Genomic DNA, 21986 nt, shown 5'->3' on the forward strand with positions numbered 1-21986 from the left:
CAGTCAACCGCAAGAAGCAGCGGCGTCAGGACTCTAGGTAGTAATAGTGGCGGGTTGCATGGTGGCAAGGAGATTCTAAGAAGATGAAGAAAGCTTTGAATGTGAGTATTTAAGAATATGAAAAAGCTTTAAAGTAAATATATGTTGACATTAAACACAAGATTTGAGCAGGAAATTTGTCGCTCTTTTTATCAATGGATTACCGACAAATTATTTCATCGATAATACATATTTCATTTATCAATACACTTTACCGATAAATAAATCTGTCAATAAATAAATAATGCATTACCGACTAATTATTTCATAGGTAATACATATTTCATTTATTGACAAAAAAATGTGGATAAATAAAATATGTATTACTGATGGATTTATCGACGATTTTTTTGTAGGTAATGAATTTTTCGGTAAAATTTATCAGTATTTAAAATTTCAAAATTTGTTAATAAAATCTATTGATGACGAATTTATTTTTGTCAATAAATTTTTGTCAGTGATTCCATGAATTTTGGTAGTGACATATTGCATATTCGTACTGATCTTTCTACAACACACATCTCTTTCATCTATATTTTTTTTCTCATCTCCTTCATCAATATTATTCTTCTCATCTTTTTCATTCATGTTCGTTTCCTTCCTCCATATTTATCTTCTTCATGCACATTCATCTATCCTTTATCCATTATAATTATTTTTTTATTTTTTCATTTATATTTATTGAACATGAAAATAATCTACAAGATTTTTATTAGAGATAGATTTTACTTAACATCTAAATTTTTTTTAAAATGAAGACACCTTGGCTAACTACTTTATTTTGAGAAATCAACTTAAAAATTAGGCTTTGATAGTCAACGTTAGCGTTAGCTTCTATGCGTTAGCCTTAGCTTTTATGCGTCTTATTCGACCATTTTTTAAAAATTTGAATAACTATCTAAGCAAGTTCTGATATTAATCATTAGAATCGCACAACAGAATAGTTATATTTGGAACAAAACCAAGAGGGGGTCAATTGATTTCTTTAATAAAATTGTGTCTTTTAAAAAAATTTCCTTTTTTATAAATTGACTTTTTGAATAAAATTAATTCCTTTTGAAATAATAAAAAAAAAGTAAAGAGTATAGAAAAAGACAGATTTGCACAAACAAATTTATAGTGATTTAAATTAAAAGACATTATCTCCCATTGTTAATAACTCTAAAGAGTGATTAACTAAAACCTTAAAAATAAACTACAACTTACAATCACAGAAAAAATTAGAGTTGTCACAACAGGTAACTCGGCCCAACCCACCACGGGTTGGTTACTTAGTGAGTCAATCCAACCCGACTCACTTATTAGTGAGTTGAAAAAATTTGAACCCCGGCCCAACCCCCCACGAGTTGGTGGGTTAAACGGGTTGACTCACTACCTCACTTAATTATAAGTTTTTCTTAAATAAAAAAATATAATTTTTTTAATTCAAATCTAAATAAATTTCACTCTAACTCCAAAGGCAATTAAATAAATCTATAATATTTTTCTCTCTTGAAACATCTTTTTTTATCTCATGTACAATATAATAAAAAATGCTAACTAATAATATTGAAACACAAAATAATAAATAATTAAATTAAATTAGGTAGGTTGGTTGGGTTCTAAGTGAGCTGAGATAAAAACTAACCCGAAAAAAAAATTACATTTTTTCAAACCCAACCCGACTTAAACACGTGGTGAGCTGGGTTGGCTCACAGATTATAACCCTTTTTGACAGCACTAAAAAAATAGTTCAAGTTTAGAAAATGCCTTTCTTGAATTACACAAGAGATGAAGAAATACCTCATTTAAATCACATAAAGGATGAACAGTTTCTCCTAACAAAAACAACACACAATCACCTAAGAACCATTTGGTGAAAGTTATCACTCTACCCACATTAGGTTTTTTAAAACCCTTTTTTCACAAACACTTCTCAAGTCGTCACAGCCTAAACCTATGAGTGAAAAGTTATTTTAGAAACTAGATTTAGTCAAAATATATAAACTTTTACTTTTAAAAATTACGAAGCGATTGAAGGATCAGGTTTGCCGCTGTGATCATTGATTATCACAAAAGAAAAATTCAAAAATTATTTTTTCACTATGATAATCGATTACTCGAACGTGATAATTAATTATCATAGAGACTTTTCTAAAAAAATTGCTTTCTATATGTAATAATAGATTACCAAAAATAATAATAAATTATCATAGAGATTTTTCTAAAAAAAAACTAAACTCATTTAGATAATTAATTACCATTATGATTAATCGATTATTAGACAATATATTTTTAAAACCTTTTAAAATAATATTGTGTACGGCTGCTTTGTAATTCTCTAAAAAATTGCTTTCTATGTAATAATAGATTACCAAAAATAATTATAAATTATCATAGAGATTTTTCCAAAAAAAACTAAACTCATTTAGATAATTAATTACTATTATGATTAATCGATTATCAGATAATATATTTTTAAAACTTTTTAAAATAATATTGTGTACGGCTGCTTTGTAATTCTCTAAACGCATAATTTGTTCAATAATAAGACTTATTACAAAAGTTTACCATATTAAACTACAAATCTTTCAATACATTTTGTATAATTGGGTTCTTAAACTTGTTTTTATCAACGTGAAAATATCCTAATTTTTATCATTTTCTCTTTTGCCAGGAGAGTGATGGAAAAGTTGTTAAACTAGTTTTGGAAGAAGAGTATGATAAATTTTTATGGTTGAATGAAAAATTGAAAATTTTTTTTTAAACGTTTTAGATAAATTTTTTAAACTTGTTAGATTGGGTTAAGTTCGGTTCTTTATTTGGTATAAATGTTCTAAATTAACTCAAAGAACAGATTTAGCTGAAAATTTTGAAATATTCAATCGGTTACTCAATTATGCAGAGCTCTGGAATAACTTTTCTAGTATTTTTCTTGTAAGGGATTGTATCTCCTATGGGATTTTCTAAAACAATAGAGGAAAAAATCACCTATAAATAAGTTACACAGCTAAAGGGAAAAGGGTGAACAAGACGAGAGTATAAACACCTACCCAAACATCCGTTCTAGGTTTATTCTTGAAGACTTTTTTAATTATAATATTATAAAAGTTAATAAAAATATTGATTTTCATAATTGTTTTTCATAAATTAGTATAATTTTTAATATCTTCTATTTTAATAATATTATAGTATCTTCCTTTTAGTTTTTATTATTATTATTATTATTATTATTATTATCAAGACGAATATGGGAATATGTTTCCACTAATATATATATTAATATCATTGACTAAAAAATTGGCTTAATATATTTTTTTTAATTCTATAATTTAATTATATATAATATTAAAACTAATATATTATGTGAATGAATTAGAGTGGCCAAAATTTTATTCCTACTATTATTGGGTACGGATTGAAATGGGTTCAAATTCAGTCCGTCATATTATAAAATTAAATAAATACACTCCGTAGAATCCAGGATAAAGCAGTCCCACGAAAGAGATATGAGAAATGATGATTGTTTTCGTAAGAAGGATGATTGTTAAATGTGATAGTGGCATATAAATAAATATGAAATAAACTGAGGAATTAAGGATTAACCTGTTTGAATTCTACCGTCTGCACCAGTATTTCCACATCATTGCTCCACAATAAATAAAAAATAGCCCAAAATTATCATACATACTTCTGGGGGCTGTTGCTGTTATTCTTGAATACAACCACAATCATTGTATTTTTTTTAATTTGATTAGCCGCACATAGGAGAATCAGCCAAAACTAGGCAATAAGAATACTACTATTATTATTTGGCAGTAATTCAAGTCATCGAGGTGAATAACAAACAAAGTCACTGCTTTAATTTATGACCCCGTGCCTTACAGTAGGAACCTATTCCCTGGCAAAAATACAATTCGTGATAGAAATACACTTTTACTGTACAAGGTTTCTTTCCCTCTTTCTTTTGCTACAATATTGTTTTAAGAAAATAATATCAGTAGCTTGTACAGTAAAAAGAACACTTGCATTGATTTTTCACCCCCCTTCATTTCTTACAGAAAATTTGATACATGATAAATACAAAAGGCCTAAAATACACATGACATTGGACCCCTTTAAACAAGAAAGACTACCTGCTTGCTCTCCCAAAACATATCTATCTGAAGGAAAACTGAATTTCTTCCAATGTTCTTCCCTTGGTCTCAGGGACAAATTTCGCTATAAAAGCAATTGTTATGGCAGCTACTACTGCGTAGATTGTGAATGTCCCTGTAGACATTCAAGTCAGCATTGTATTGATATTGATATAAGCATACAAGACACGCACTGTAAACACACTCACCTCCACTGCTCCAATTTAAAAGTAAGTTAGCTGTCATCGTGATCACCCACGCAATCAGCCAGTTTCCCATTGTCGCTATACTGCCAGCAAGTCCCTTTATATTCACAGGAAGTATCTGAGAAGCATAATTAAACAAGCCAGAAATTACCCCACATATTCAATTAACACAATTAACTCAAGACCTGCAATCATGATTCAATATCCAAAAGTGGCACGGTGCCTCCAGAACCAAAAAAAAAACGACAAAACCTATCAGAATTAACTAAATAGTAAATAATGTAACAATTACTAAATCCTTCCTCCTTATGATTATTTTTGTTTTGAATGCTGAAAGTGTTTCATACCTCAGACATTATCAGCCAAGGGATGGGTCCAAGGCCTAGAGAGAACCCAATCACCATAACCTACAACATTAGTGATCAATCAGACGAATGCTAAAAACTTAAATTGCAAATTGTACAAGGAAACTCCAACCAAATCCAAGAAACATACCACAAGTCCAACAACAGAAAGTATTCCCAAAATGCTGAATAGATGTGAATCCTCTGATACAACCCCCTGGTATCAATCAAATAAGATAGTTAAAAGCATAGCTAGTCTTATTAAATTGAATTAAGATAGTACCAGTACTATTATCAACCTCTAGATAGAATGCTGCTGAAACAATGACAAGGCTAATTGTCATTAGACATGAAGATATCTGCAGAAGTGATAAGAGATCAAATTTCATTTAACTTAATAACCATATTCTAGTATAGAACATAATAGAAAACGATGATAACAGAATGAATTTTGCTTCATACTCACCATTAAAAGCAGCCTCCGACCACTTTTGTCCACCAGCCACGTTGAAATTCCAGTTGCTATGACCTGAAAAGAGAAAGCTAATAATAAGAACAGAATTCAGAATCATTATACTCGCATTAAACATGATATGCAGTCTAGGCTTTACTATGCAACCTGAATGGCTCCAAGTCCAACTGTAGCAGCATCGCTTGATGAAATTCCTGTTACAACACATAAATCAGACACCATATCAAGAGCAACTCAAATCCGGGAGGCATTACAACTGTCATCTAAATCCAAAAACCAGTTTTTGTTACAAGTATGAAAACTCAACCAAAAAAAGATAACTGAAGTAAATCAGAATTGGCCATTTTTGCTTTCCTTTCAGTCAAACAAATCATTGAAATTAAAATCAGCTGAGCAGCGAAATGAACTAATGAAGTGGATTTTATGCTATTCAGTTACAATTTCCAACATATATCTAACATCTCAAACCATGTTATACTTCATGTAAAGGAATTTTGAGTATTTGAAGGTTTAAAACTCCCTTCACCCTACAGATTATTGAACACCAATCACCCTCCTTTCAACTTCGACCACATCCTCACCCCCAACCAATAAAATTGTCAGCGAAAATTAAATATAATTTAACAGTTGATAGGAGTCTAAACCTGCGTTTGCAAAGATGGTGGTTGCATAGAACAAAACTCCATTGATGCCAGATAATTGCTGAAGAACAAGTAATCCAATACCAACCTGCATGAGCTCAGTTAGCAAAGAATGCTTGACTTTTTGGATAAATGACAATAAATGCTGGGAAGAAAGGATTTAGAAAAGAACTTATACAACATCATATTATACCATTAAGGGGAACCAATATCTTTTCCTCTTTAGGTCTGCAAATCGGATTGCAGCTCTTTTTCCTGTTGAAGCCACAGATCTCTAGAAAAGCAAAATGATGAGCAGTGCATGTTTCAGAACACATTCCAAAATCTTAGTTGCACCTGGCAAAATTTAGCCACACAACAATGACCCAAAAAAAATACCTTAATTTCATAAACTTCAACAGATATGTCAGTGTCAAATCCTCTTAACACTTGCAAAGAAGTCTCAAACTCATCCGTCATCCCCATCTTGGCCTATACTTCCCCACCAATCGGTTAGAATCAATAACATGAAAGAAAAGCAGAAAGATAATCAGTGAGAGTATAAAATGCCATGCCGTCCTTTTTCTGAAAGGAACAAGTATTTTAGAAAAGATTAAAAGTACAGAAATTCGATCAGCACAATGCATGACTTATCCATACCAACCATCTGGGGGATTCCGGTATGAAAAATAACCCTGGTATTAATACTGTACAAGGCAAAATTCCTGCAGCAGAACATAAAATATCTTTGGTTAATATTTAGGTTGCAGAAACCACGTAAATATATCACAAATTAACGTTTAGAAAGAGAAAACCAGAATCTAATGAACCTTTCGTAACTTCATAAGAACATCATGTAGCAGACACTTCAAAACTGTAGTCATGTGTCATAAACATGTTGGACATGTTATGAGACACAGTTTGAATACTTACAACTTCATGTTATGTTTTGTTTACATTTACTTGTAGATGTATTCCACTGATATAAAATATTAATTAGAAAAATTATAGCATTTATGTCAATAATAACTCATGATCACTCTTAAAATAAAATTCCCTCTTTCGATTTAAAATTTGTATTTTATGCTAATTTTATGTTTAAAATTATTATGTCATATCTCTGCTCTGTATCCCCAATCCAATTTTACTCCCCTATCCCATGGTCAACCATATTTTATTTTTGGATTAAATATATTGAATATAGTAAAACTAGGTATAAAATTAATCTCCCTTGTATCTAAAATACACATAAGGTAATATATTTATAATGTAGAATGATACAAGTATATATGACAACCAAACATAAATATGGTAAATAGAAGATATTGTTAAAAACAATATCTACCAATATCAAAAGTCTATGTTTCCCTAATTAACATAAAACACAATATATCTAACAAAATATATTTTTAATCCTCAAACTGACACATAAATTAGAATTTGTCCTTATCCCAAACATTGATACAGTTTGGTCCCTAAACTTTAAAAATAAATAAATATAGTCCTCCTAATCCAACTACCTTGAATTTTTTTGACATAAGTTTAGGGACTACAAACATATTTAACCTTTTATTTTATAAATGTTGCTCATCTCCTACACACACAAATTCCTTATATTCATTTCTGTAAACACGTGATGAAACTATTTGGCAACCAAGGTATCTAAGAGTTTCATTCATCCATATCTTCAAACTCCGAGCCAAGTAAATAAGTAGAACTTTACCTAAAATAGCAAGCACTCTCCAGTTGACAAAAAGGCCCAACAAATAAGCCAGTAGAATGCCAATTGTAACAGAGAGCTGAGCCAGAAAAATTACAAAAACCATGACTATTAAACTCCAAATACAACAAGAAAATAAATAAAACTATGAGAATTGTTATGCTACAACAGATATCAACCTGGTTCACTGATCCAAGGCTACCTCTCATGTTTTCAGGGGAAATCTCAGCTATATATACAGGAACCTATCATAAACAAAAAAACCAGAAGACAGAACACTTTCACTCAGTATTCTAACCAATAAGCCAAACCAATAGAAATGAATAAGACAGTCGATCCAATTTACCACATAAGAGATTATCCCAACGCCAAAACCTTCCAGCAACCTCCCCATAAACAAAAACGAGGAATCCTACAAAAGCAACAAAACATAATTGGTTTACACAGCCATACACAGCCATAGCCACAGCATCAAAACCAAACCACTCGTACTTACTTTGGCAAAAGAAATAGCAAGCCACCCTATTATATTGGGAATTGCAGCAATCATCAACGACTGCAATGTTAAAAATTATGCCAAAAACCATCAATCACTCTTCATATTGATAGATTTTCCTTTAAAATGTTGACCTCAAAAACACAACAAATAAGTAAACCAATAAAATACCCCTTTGCGGCCTATGTATTCAGCTATCTGACCACTTGCTATAGCTCCCACCATCGCTCCCACATTCGACAAAGATCCAAACAGAGAGAACTACCAAAACACTCAACATATTAAGCACCAAAACTTTAAAGCTAAACCGTGGGAAATATAATCCCTAGAAAACATATATACATATATAGTAGCACCTCCGAAACCGAGAGCTTTAGATCGCGTACTATAGCCCCTTGCGTTGGAGAAGAATAACCACACTGTACCAAAAAAAAATGTCAAAATAATTAAAAAATAGACGTTTTTTCTGTCCAACTCCTTTACCAATAATAACAAAACATTAACAATAATCATATCCAACAATAGATGAGGTGGACTGCATGAAACACACGCGATTCGTGCTCAATTAAATATAAATTCTTTATCCTACTTCTTTTACTGATAGATACACTAGAGGCAATCACAACGGCTGCGGGCTAAGTTCTACTTGCAAATAGTTTCCATAGTTGTATATCATGTTGAAACTCAAGAACTCTTGATAATTTCTCTAAGCTAAAAATTATCTAACACCTTTAAACTAAAGAGGAATGTCTTTTCCAAGAATAAGTACAGCAATAAATCTGACGATTGTGATAAAATCAAGCATGTGCACAATAAACTGTAAAAGTGAGAATCAAGTATATGCACAAGTCTCGGTCTTTTCTTACTGTGAAGCCGAATTGGATAGGACCCAAGGCAACGATGAGGACGCAGAAGAGGACGGAGACAGCGCCGTCACGGATGACCTGAGTAGAGGATCCCATGATACTGGACTGCCGCGAACCCATCTTGTACCAACTCCCCGTGTGGAGAAACGGTTTCTGAAGATCCCTCGCATCTCCAGTCTCTTCCCTGAAACTCATCCTCAGCCTCCAACCAACCAGTTCCAACCAGTGGCACTCGAAAACTGAAACAAATTATTCTCGGAGGCAGAAGATGTTCGCGAAAATGTCTCACAGGGGATTAGGATGTGGAACACTGCTTTGCCTGCTGTGCTGAGCTGTGACGAATGTTGTCGCTTGTGGCGTAAGTGAGAGACTCGAAGCGTCACGTTTCGGTGCTTAATTAAATTTGTCAATTCGGTCCACCAAACAGGGAATTATGTTGCTTTGGTTGCGTTAGTTTTGGCTTGGTGGTTTTAAAATATCTGGTGGATCTCACTCGCTGCTGTTTTGGATTTTTACACCCACTTACGGAACTCAATTATTCACTAATCTGTGCTGGAATGGAAATGGTAACAAATCTAAAAGCCTAAGCCTCGTGCCAACTCACTCACGCTCAAATCATTTAAACATGACTGGCAGCTGAAACGTTTAGTCCATTTTGCACGAGGGGAATGCCTAATTTTGTTTCAATAATTTGCTTTTTTAAAATACAGTTTTAGCCTTTTAAATTTCAAAATTAATTTTTTTTAAATTATATTTTTACCTTTTTATAATTTGAAAAATATATTTTCAATCCATCAACTCAATTGAATATTTTAGTTGTGTTTTTAACAATTCTAAATTGTTTATACGATAACTTGTTTATTTTTCTTTCAATTTATTTGTTTTAAAGTATAAAGACGTTTAGAGAGAGATTAAAACAAACTTTCTTTTAAAATTACATGACTAAAATTATTTAATTTTAAATTTAAAGAACTATAAATAAAAGTAACTAAAAGTTAAGGAATTAAAAGCGTACTCAAATCCTGTTGTATAAAACAATTTCGATAAATTATTTTTTATAATAAGTATTTTTATAATATCTATTAAAATTTCTTTTACTTTTAAATAAAATTTAGGTGTTACTTTTTCATCTCTTGAATGTAGATGGACATTTTGAGCGCCATGAAACCTTCTTCTTAATAAACCATTGTTTAATATTTCATATAGGTTATGTTTGACACATCATTTCAATTATTTTATATATTTTTTTATTAGATGAAAACTTGTATTACTTTATCATTAATATTAAATAAACAAGTTTTGTATAGTAACTCTTTTTTGAAACCTACTGTAAGCTGCAATTTTCAAAATGTTGACATTTCATATTTATTTTTATCTTTTCTTTAAAATATTTATCAAGTTTACTTTTTCTCTATTTTTTCTTTTAATTCTTTTAGTATATGAGACTGACTTTAATAAATTTTAAACTCTAATACTTACCACTTTGATACAAATATAACTCTGATGAGTAACATCCCATGCAAATTGATATTCAGAAGAAATACATTAACTATACTTTAAATGAAATTATTCGCATGCATTTAACGTTCTTAAAATAATTCATAAGATATACTTATAATTATTATTATTATTATTATTATTATTTTTTGTGAAATAAGGACGTTTCATACAAATAATGTGGTCCAAATAATAGATGAAGACTAATATTTTTAATATAAATTAAAATTTAGTTAGAGTCAAATGATATTTATTCTAACATGACCATCTTAAATCTGGCAATAAATATAATTAGAAAAATTATTTGTAAATAAAATATTATAAGAGTTTAATTGATAATTATCAATAAAAATATAAATTATCAATAAATATTATCAATAAAAATACAGACGTAACTAATTCTGTCATTTATATTTGTCACTTACTTAACTGATAATTTCATTAAATATCAATTTAATAAGTTACTTTAACATCTTGAATTATTTATTATTGGCTTGGTTATCATATCCTTTATGAATTTGAGGTGGAAGCCTTATCTAGTATGTATTGCTTAATCAAATGCTATAATTTATAATATAGACTATTTCCATTGTAGGAATTCTATACTTTAATGCTTAAGTTTTATAATAAATTATCCACATTATATAAAATTTAAAATTTTGAGTCTTAATCAAGACTCATATTATAAGAATAAAATAATATTTTTTATACTTTAAAATATATCTTTTTACAATAATCAAATAAAAATTTAGTTAGAGGTTAAATTTTATAAAACCTAAGTTTATCTATATTTGCAATAAATCCAAATAAGCTAAATAAACATATTATTCACTTTGATTAAAGAAGCTTAGTTAAACATATGATTAACATTTGTTAATTTAATATGCGAAAGAATTAAAATTTCCAAGTCGGACTCTTTTTCTAACGGATCACCGTATCATACGCGTTAGTACTGCTATGCCAATTAATGAGATCTACTCCTCTTACTGATATGGGAAAGCATTGTGACAAGTAGTACCAAACCTCAGGTATGCAGATGCATTCACAGCAATTCAAGTACAAATATAACATCACATTATCATATGCTCATTTAAATTATCATATGCAATTTAATTATTATTTTAAATAATCAATTTACACCTTCTTTAATTTAATGGTATTTTTATCCTTATATATGTAAAATAATTTAATGTTTTTCATCTATTTATATTTTATGCCACGTGAGTCTGTATTTTTTAAAACGTACGGTAGCTAATATTATTATAATATGAAGTAAAAGAAGAAGAGAGGGAGTTAAACATTTAACTTTCATTTCCACATTTTATTTTTGAGTCCTTCCTCATGCATCTTACCGGTCCCATATACACCTTTTTATTTTTCTATTATTCCAACTATACTCTTGTCAAAACTACATAACTATATAGAATTTTTTGATTGCTATTTGTGTGTTGTTTATATTTGGTGGGATGCATTTCTGGATTAGATACACTTTTGAGTTAGAAGGGACGAAGATCGAGGCTTTAACTGTAGTGGTTGAGAGGATGATGGTGCTGGATTGGATGCATTTATGGGTTAGATGGGACGAAGGTCTGGATTGGATGCATTTCTAGGTTGGATGGGACGAAGGTCGAGTCGAGACATAGTGGTTGAGAGCACGCCGGCGGAAGAATGATTGCAAAGGTTGCCACACTTGGAAGTACGATTGAGTGTCCACTGTAACCACAATTAAAAGTGCGGTTCACATCGTGCTGCAATTGGAAGCACGGTTCATACCGCACAACAATTGAAATTGTGGTAACCGCACTTCCAAGTACGACTCATTTAGGCCGCAATTTGAATTGCAGTCAAGGAATTTTCTAGTGTCTTTCTTTTTGTTTTGATTCACTATATTTACTTATTTTTTTATTTTGATTTGTTTCATATTTTTTTATAGTTTATTTAAATATTTAATATTTTGCGGATAATATTTTTTAATTTATATTTTTTTATATTTAATATTTATTTAAATATTATTTTTAATGTAATTAATTTTTTTTTTAATTTTCAAATTTAAATTTATTTGTTAATTTTTTGAATCTATAATTATTTATTAATATTTTATTTTTCAATATGAATTATTATTTAATTATTTGTTGTATTTTTTTTAGTTTTTTATTAGTTTATTAATTTAAATTTAAATTTAATTTATTGTCTTTTGTGGTTTTTAATTAAACCATCATTTTTCAGATTTTATTAAATGAAATACATAACTATCAATTGATAGGTGTAGGGTGAAACATATGAGGTGTGGAGAGCATCACTCTTTATTTTTTTCACAAACTAATTATTTTTCCTCCTTTCATCTCAAATTTACCTCCACAAATCAATTAGCAGTTGAGAAATTGAGGAATTAAACAGTGTTTTAAATATATCAAATTTCAAAACAAAGTAAATTTTTATTTATTTTATAAAATCATTTTTTTTCTAATTTTCGTGTTATTTTAATCATTAATGAGGGTAGATGAGAAAATTGATCCTCTTGCACTAGATTTCTAGTTAGGAATAGCTCAAATTATTGAGTTACGGAGCTTTAGTTTTTGAGAAAGTAATATTAAGATAGTTTTGGGGAAAGTAGTATTAAGAAAAGGGAAGCTAATAAAATTTAAAAATACCACTATTTAAATTTTTAATAGTGATAAAATTGTAATATTGAACTTTATTGTGTATTAATTAATTATGTTATTGTTATATTGATTTTCTTTTTCTATTGTATATATTGCTTCAAATTTTGGAGTGATAGAGAAGGAAAATGTTAGAATGGGTGAGATATTGAATTGAGTTTGTGAAAATGATTTGCTTATGTTGGTTTTTATTAAGTTGAACTGCATACTTTAAGTAAATTAATATATGTTGTACATTTATTGATATTTGAATTGTCTAGGATGGTTTTACATTGAGTTAAATTTGTTTGGTTACATGAAAGGAGTAAAAGGACTCTAATAATCTAATTGAATAATCTATTATACATAAATCTATTGGAAAAAAAAATAAGGATTTCGTTCCATTAAGCTCTTAGCATTTTTTTTTGTTAGGTAAGCCATATAAAAATTTTGGAGTGTTGGTTGTCATTTATAAACCATTGGATGTCATCTAAGAAATAAATTTCAATGACTTCTCGACTTTATTTTTATGGGGTAAACTCTGTTCTTGCTCAACAAAACTATTTTTATAAAATAATTTAATGGTCATTTATTAAGTGAGCAAAATTTTCACTAAACAAGCTAAAATTCACTTATTGTGCTGAGGCCTATAGTTGAGTGAACATAATTCTAGTTGAGCAAATTTTGATATGTGCTTAAATCAGTGAGTGAGTCAAATTCTAACTAAGATTATATTATGAACTCCAAAAATTTATGTTTTTAAATGTTAAAATGAATATATCTTTCACTATTTTGATATATTTGATTTAAATTTTGTAGTTGAATATCATATTAATGCAATGGAAAGTAAATGATGAATTGTTTGTCTTTAAATTGAAATGAAGAATATTTGGTTACTTTTAAATTGAAATGAAGAATATTTGATTGATGATATATGTTATCTATGTGCTTGGCATGGATTTCGATGAATGTAGTGACTCCTAGGATTAGAGTACTACATTGATGTGATTCTTAGGTAGTGTATTGAGAGGAATTTCGTATAGAGACTATCCTGACTCTACTAGTATCATACTCATGTAGAGGAAGACATCTAATTGTAAGTATCGTAGGAGATTCCTATTTGAAGCTTCGATATAAGATCGAATCTCACAAATAAGGAGTGTCAAATGTGAAATCTATAACTATAACTCTCGAGAGACATGAGTGAGTTATAAAAGGTCCAAAATATTTAGGTTTGCTTTTTTTCCGAAAGTATAGTCAAATGTTTTAAGTCATGAGGAATTATCCTTGAAGATTGTGTTGTAATGATTGAGTCATGAAGGTTGTTTTATAGTATACATTTGACTTTTGTTGTTAGCTGTTGATTTTGAAGTTGATGACAAACCTTGTTTGGAAAGTAAATTTTTGTTTTTGAATTAAATTTATGATAGAGACAAAGAGAGTATGATAAATGGGTGGGCTATTGAACTTTTGTTTGCACAATAGTTATGCTTATTTGGGTAAAATGTTAGTTTATATAAGATTGCTCAATTTTCACTGGCTTACTTTTTTTTATAGGGTTAAATATGTTTTTAGTCCCTAAACTATTGGCCGTTTCTGGTTTTCGTCCCTCTTTCAAAGTAAGGTACAATTTGGTCCTCATTCTTTTCGAAACTTTGGTTTTAGTCCTCGAAAACTAACACCGTTAAAAATGTGCTGACGTGGCTAACGGGAGACTGACACAATTTTTTTTTTGTCAGAGTTTATCAGCTTTTCTCCAGTGTCACCTCTCTCTTCAACTTCTCTTTCTCTCTCATTCCTCTAAACCCATTCCAATTCTCACTTTCATGGGTTGTTACCTCTCCGTCATTCCTTGTGCCCTCTTCTACTTTCTTCAACTCTGAGGGGGCGCGGCCCTGGTTACCGATACTTCGGCGCGGCGAAGAAGCTTCCCGGCGTCAAGGAGCTTGTTTCTGGGTAGTTTCCTCTCTGTGTCCTGTGCCCAAATGAATGAGATTGTTTCTGCTTTAGAAACTAGTGGTGTTCGTTATTTGTGGGTGGTTCGTGGAGAAGTTTCCTGGCTAAAAGAGAAATGTGGGGATAGGGAGCCTTGGTGTGACCAATTGAAGGTTTTGTCACATCCTTCTGTAGGTGGATTTTGGACCCATTGTGGGTGGAATTCCACTCTGGAAGTTGTTTTTGCTGGTATTCCAATGCTGACATTCCCTCTTTTCTTGGACCAAGTTCCAAACAGTAGACAAATTTTGGAAGTGTGGAAGAATGGGTGGGAGTTGAAAAGATCAGTGTTGGGCAGTGAAGAATTGATATCAGAAAAAGAAATATTGGAAGTGATTGGAGAGTTTATGGATGTTGAAAAGGGTAAAGAACTTCGAGAGAGGGTCCTTGAACTTAAGGGTATATGTGACCAAGCAGTCGCTGAAGGTTGATCCTCCAATATGAACCTCAATGCACTTATAAAAGATGTTTTGTGTGTTCAAGGTCATTCAGCTTCAAAGGAGGGCTAGTTCCTCAGTGTGACAACTATAAAATAGGCTGATAAAAACTAGAAAGAAATTTCATAGATAAAATAATCTTGTTATTTTATTTTTGGTTCATGTGAGGGTGAAGAATAATGAGGGTGAAACTCATTTGTATTTCTATTTTAACTAAAAGAAAACTTTATCTTGCTAGCACGAATCTTTCCACTATACGATTTGTGAAGATATTATGGTTGGGTTGTACTCCATCACCTTGTATTTTAACTAAAAACAAACTCATTTGTACTTTTGCTTGATACGAATGATCCAAAGAATACCTACAGGGGTTGCACATTGCCTCTGTATTTAATGTAATTTATATAATTTTTATTTTGGCATACAGTGGTTTTTTTACTAAGTTTGGCTTGAATATGTGTATGTAGTTTTTATCTAAAATATTCGAGTTGATTGTCTATATATTTGCGTATGGCGAACAAAAATCAAGGTTAATCAAGTTCAAATATTTGGTTCAACTAATGCAACTGTTAGTTAAGGATCTTAACTGGAGCAGTATGTCATTTTCATGACATGGGAGCAACAGATAAAAATCATTTATATAGAAATGGGTGGATGAACCAGTTCAATATAAAAAAAAATGTTTTATTTTTTGGAAATAAGATCAGATTAAGATAATTATATAGAAATGGGTGGATTAACACAATTTTTAAAAAATGAAAATAAATATTAAAAAAACGACAATTTGTAAAGAATTCAAAAAATATTAAACACATGTTTCGAAGCTGAAATTAAAATCAATGGAGCTTCTAAACATAATTTTCTTTAGAAAAGAAAAAAAATAAAAAATATGTTTCAAAGGACGACTTCAATAAGATGAAATTAATCTCATTAGTAAAAAATGAAAAGAAAAGAAAAATTGAATTCCCCAATGGGAGTCACATATTATGTTAAAACTACATGGATTTTACCTAATATAAAAATGTTTGGGAAAGAAAATTAACCACTGGCATTTCTCATCCAGTTATTTGCCTCAGCAAAACAAAAATACTTGTAAGCAAAGCAACCCACGCTTTTTTTGGTGGGGCATGGAACAAAAGGAAGGAGTAGCAGGGAAGTGTTGCTTAGCAGCACATAGTATGTTACATTATTTCTCCAGAATACAAGTAAGAAAGTTACAATGTGTTGGATCTTCACCTCATAGCCGCTGATCAAGATATGCATCTCTGGGAGTTCCAACGCCAGTTCCAATATACCTAATTACATTTCCAGAAACATTCTTCAACCAGGAGGTGCTTCGTGTTAACCAACCACCCTGTTCTTGTTCTTGCATTTCTTGGCTGTTTTTCCTCTCCTCCTCCAACAATATATCAAGCCACCTCTTGGCCATAAAACTCCTTGACGCCGGGAAGCTTCTTCGCCGCGCCGAAGTATCGGTAACCGGGGTCGCGCCCCCTCAGAATTGAAGAAAGTACAAGAGGGCACAAGGAATGACGGAGAGGTAACAATCCATGAGAGTGAGAATTGGAATGGGTTTGGAGGAATGAGAGAGAAAGAGAAGTTGAAGAGAGAGAGGTGACACTGGAGAAAAGCTGATAAACTCTGACAAAAAAAAATTGTGTCAGTCTCCCGTTAGCCACGTCAGCACATTTTTAACGGTGTTAGTTTTCGAGGACTAAAACCAAAATTTCGAAAAGAATGAGGACCAAATTGTACCTTACTTTGAAAGAGGGACGAAAACCAAAAACGGCGAATAATTTAGGGACTAAAAACATATTTAACCATTTTTTATATGATGTTGTAATATTCATTATTATTATTATTGTATATTATATGTGAACAGATGATTCTGTAAATAATCAAATATTCATTATTATTAGAGTATATACATATATATATATATATATATATATATATATATATATTCTTATACTTTATAATTCTTCCACGTATTGTAATATTTATATTATTTTTTAATTTTTGTTTGAAATATTTATTGGAGGACTGTAATTATATAATGTATATGTATATTTCTGTTTTTGACTATTATTAATAATCATGTGACAAATAAATTGATCGAATGATATCTGTTAATATGAATTGTTATTTAAAAAGACTTTCTTCAGTTATATTAGTATAAACATTTGTTCCTGAGATTGAATAATAAATACGTAAAAAAAAGTGGATGATAATTGTATTAATAAATGACAATTTTTCATCCAAAAAAACACAATTAACACTAATGTAACGTTAGGATCATATTAAAAATTTTAAATAATATAAAGACTACATTAAGTTAAAAATAAATAGACTTAAAAATAAAAAACTATAAAAATAGAAAATACATTTAAACCTTTTGTTTTCTATTTATTCTTTTGTATTATTCTCCCTCGTTTCTCGATGGTGAGAAAACAAACGCCAATTTTTTGAAAACGAGAAACTGATTTCATATTCATTTTTCTTTATTTAGTAGAAGTAGACAGCTTAGGAAACAAAATAGAAAAATGAATTGAAAATAGATCAAATTAATGTTAGTGCCGATAATAATGGAATTGCTTATTCTATATACAAAACAAATTGACAATAAATAGGGTGGGACCATGGCCATTTTGTTCGATCTCTGCATCTAATACCATTTTTCTCTTTACATTTTAATTATTATAAATAGAAAAATGCATACAAGTACGTCAAATGGGTACAATAATATCATAATCCTTTTCAATACTTAATATTTTAAATTTTAAAAATTTTGGATAATGAATTCGTTTAGATGCCCACTTTTATTCAGTGTTTGATTGTCTGTGAAAACATTGAATTCAAAACTCTTTTTTTAGGGTTTAAGGGTTTATGGTTAAAGTTTTATTTAGAAAAGATGAATATTATCTCCTTTTTCTTTTTTGAATATTCAGTGACGGTTAACATTTTCTATACAAAAAATTAATGAAAAAAGATTAATGGATACCTCTCTTAGAACAACACCTATTATAATGCTGAATGACTATGTTTCAAGGACAATTATACAACCAAATTGTACTTAGAAAAATTAGCTGAATTTTATTTACAAGATGAGAGGTTTAAAATTAATTATAAGTGGTTAACGCTGAATTAGAATTGGCATCAGATACTAAAATGTCAATATTTATACAAATTGTTTTGCAAATAGGGTTGAAGAGAATGTTTGATCAACATTAAAAATAACAAGTAATTTTGATAAGGGAGATGGAGAGAAAAAGAAATAAAAAAATTTAGAGAAAATTAAATAAAAGAGGAGATGAGAGAAAACAAAAAACAGAAAGAGTTAAGAGAAAATAAAATAAAAAAAGCTGTGGAGACAGGAAATTCAAGAAAAAAAGATAGAAGAAAAGAGAAAATAAAAAATAAAATAAAAATAAGTGACAAACAAAAAGGAAGAAAAAAAGTAATAAAGAAGATATTTTTTAATTATGCAAATATTATTGTTTTTTTCATCATACATGTCCAACAAGCCATTTGATATCAATTAATCGATAGTACTTGAAGGGATCTTGGATGAGAATTTAATATAAAGATTATATTTTATCTTGATACTGGCTTAATTGTTTCTATTGGAATAATTGTGCTAATGAAAATTGAGAACACATGCTCTTATGAAATAATGATAAAATATAGACATAATTAATATAATTTTGGGTTTTCTTTATAATTTTTATTATGTTTTTTAATTAGGTGGTAATTATTGCCTTTTAGCTTAAAATTATATTAATAGATTGTAATACACAAAGGCTTAAAGTTTAAATTTTATATTAAAGTTTAAAGTTTAAAGTGCATCACATAATAGAAGCATAAGGTGAAGTTGGGAGAGATTTTAAAACACAAAGGCCTAAAGTTTACGCATAAAAAAAACTTACAAAGATCCTTATTTAAAATAAAGTATTTTATCCATTTAAATGCATGGACCTTCTGCTATCTAGGCACACTAACACTTATAAATATAATTAAAATTTCAAAATCAGAATTATTGAAATAGAATATTTAAATTAAGATAAATAATTTTGACAAGCAGACAGATTAGCATTTAAATATTAAAGAGTAAATTTAAAATTATATTTATAATAATTGAATTTTTTTATCTTATCCAAAAATGAAAATATATTTCAATAACAATTGAATCTTTTAATTAAATTAAAATAGAATAAAATCATTTCAGAGAAAAAAATTAACATAATATTCTATTTTTTTTCTTTGTTTGGAACCATATATTTTATAATAGCCGTACAACACATATGTTTCAAAATATAATCATCCACTATATGATGAGAGATTTTTTTGCCTTTTTTTATTTGTCCCAATTGTCTGCTTGTGTTCCACTGAATTTTCTTTTAGGAATTTTGAAAAGAGTTGCTCCCGCCATCATTTCCAAGTGTTTTCTATGTCTTTTTATTATTTTTTTTATTTTAAAAATAACCTACACTTCTCCATTATCTTTAACATAGCCATCACTCAAAATTGAAATATGAACAAGGCCATATGTAAAAGCACCAAAATCAACAAAAGCACCAAATGGCTGGACAAATTTTACTTTCTCAGTAAAACTTGCCCTAGGAACCAAATATTCATTCTTTATCGGAGGCATCTCACTTTGATGTGGTAACATTTTGGTTTTTGTAGGACGAGACAATGCTTCCAAAGTTGGTGGCATAAACTATGATGTTCCATCAAGACGTAGAGATGGGCATGTCTTTATTGGTGACGAAGGGCCACAGAATCTTCTTGAACCAGGTTTCAGTGCTGATCAACTCATCAAAAACTTTGGACAAAAGGGTTTGTCTATAGATGAAATAGTCACACTTTTAGGAGCACATTCAATTGGTGTGGCTAATTATGGTGCCTTCTCGAATCGCTTATACACTTTCAGTGGCACAAAATCCCTCACTCGACCCTTTATATGCTGAAATGTTGAAAAACCAGTGTCCTCCACCACCCACTGTGATAGGCACCACAGTTTCTCTGAAACCTTCCACTCCTATTCGTTTGGACAACAAATATTATGAGAGTTTGATCAACTACCGTGGCTTGCTGACATCAGATCAACACTCATGATTCTTAAACGGATGTCAACATCCATGGAAGAATATCAACATTTGTTTGTCCTTCAATGGATGTCATATTCGTTTAAGAATTCAATACACATTTACATCAATTTAAATATTAATAAAGGGCAAAAAGGGAATGTAGATGTGCATGGAGCAGTGTGGTGGTGAAGGAAGTAACTCTCTTTTTGAAATTACAAGCATTTTCACGAGAAATCCTGGGCTGGTTCTTAACTTGAACTAGATGGGCCTATGGTAATACTCATCACTGTTTGTTGTTGGACTTTTTCTTTTCACCTCCATAAAATTTGTTGATATCTTTCATCATTGTAGAATAGGTTTTCAAAAGGTATAATAGGTTTATCCCAAAATTAATGAGAGATGACATAGAATTTAATGGAATATAGAAAACAAACTTGTTGTAATAGAGTGAGTTTTTTTAGTAGGATAATAATACAAGTGTGAATTTGATTATTTTAGTGACATGTTCAAGAATAAATATAAATTGTTTTGTCTAATTTTAATATTTATTAGATAACAGGTATATCATATCGGCATCTACACCTCTCCTTTTCTATTTTAAAAATTAATTAAATATCTTTTTATAAAAATTAAAAACCATAACAAAGAAAATATAATATTATTAAATAACAATTTTAGTAAAATAAACTTTAAATGGTCTAATATCATCTTAAGAATTAAGATTTGCAGAATTTTAATTAAAATTTAAGTCAAACTCAAATTTAAAATTTACTTATATATATATATATATATATATATATATATATATATATATATATATTCTAAATCTATATTATCTTCGAAACTATATAATTAATATAAGAATTTCCTATTACAATCGGACAATGAGTTCATTTATTATCCTTGGGTTATGTTACGTGTGCTTGTCTACTGCGAAAAAGTTATTTTATATTGGTAGGGAGAAAAAAAAGTTAGGAATATTCCATCTTCATGTTCCTCATGAGCTCAAAACATTCCTCCAATGTATCCAAAACTTTGTCATGGTTATTGTACTTATGGCCGCCAAAAAGTCACCGTGTGATTAACCTAGTTGTTCAGTTAATAATGAACGATCGGTGAAATTTCATGATCAAGTATTTTTACAAAGATTAAAATAATGATTAGAGGTATTAGATTGGGGATTGAGATTTGATTAAGATTCCATTAATCTTAAATCACGTTGAAAACTATAAATACGGATCAAAGATAAGAGATAGGAGAGAACATTTTACTGTAAATTTATTATTATTGTATCGAGTTATCGAACAGACAATATATTAACTTTAACATCGAATAACCTTTGGCAGGTACACCTCCTAATAACTAATAAAAATGAATATTCGAATCGAAAAATATACAGTCTTATAAAAGAAATTGTGCAAGTAATTCGACCTTACACCCGAAAGGTTAT

At 29.8% G+C, this 21986-nt stretch overlaps 2 protein-coding genes across 2 annotated transcripts; one reads left to right on the forward strand and one right to left on the reverse strand.

The window, feature by feature from the left end:
- Nucleotides 1-3855: 3855 nt before the first annotated feature.
- LOC108324186 (sugar transporter ERD6-like 6) lies at nt 3856-9390 on the reverse strand. The gene is made up of 18 exons (XM_017557081.2): nt 8879-9390; nt 8369-8431; nt 8184-8273; nt 8013-8072; nt 7863-7928; nt 7696-7761; nt 7520-7595; nt 6457-6521; nt 6196-6288; nt 6011-6091; nt 5821-5905; nt 5324-5370; nt 5171-5233; nt 5004-5063; nt 4856-4921; nt 4708-4767; nt 4364-4478; nt 3856-4290 (listed from the first exon to the last, which is right to left on the reverse strand). The coding sequence occupies exons 1-18, from the start codon at nt 9071-9073 to the stop codon at nt 4178-4180; spliced, it is 1464 nt and encodes a 487-aa protein (XP_017412570.1). The 5' UTR covers nt 9074-9390; the 3' UTR covers nt 3856-4177.
- LOC108328729 (UDP-glycosyltransferase 87A2) lies at nt 9179-15613 on the forward strand. The gene is given in 2 exon segments (XM_017562625.2): nt 9179-9236; nt 14899-15613. Coding segments are annotated over 2 exon segments (678 nt in total). The 3' UTR covers nt 15519-15613.
- The last annotated feature ends 6373 nt before the right edge of the window (nt 15614-21986 follow it).

The sequence above is a fragment of the Vigna angularis genome, chromosome 1 (assembly GCF_016808095.1).
Source record: "Vigna angularis cultivar LongXiaoDou No.4 chromosome 1, ASM1680809v1, whole genome shotgun sequence".
Lineage (NCBI taxonomy): Eukaryota > Viridiplantae > Streptophyta > Magnoliopsida > Fabales > Fabaceae > Vigna > Vigna angularis.

Coding starts and splice junctions, on each gene's coding strand:
- LOC108324186 (XM_017557081.2), bottom strand. CDS start 9,073: ATGAGTTTCAGGGAAGAGACTGGAGATGCGAGGGATCTTCAGAAACCG. Junction 7,762..7,862: donor TTGGGATAATCTCTTATGTG/GTAAATTGGATC, acceptor TGTTTATGATAG/GTTCCTGTATATATAGCTGA. Junction 6,092..6,195: donor TTGAAGTTTATGAAATTAAG/GTATTTTTTTTG, acceptor TTGCTTTTCTAG/AGATCTGTGGCTTCAACAGG.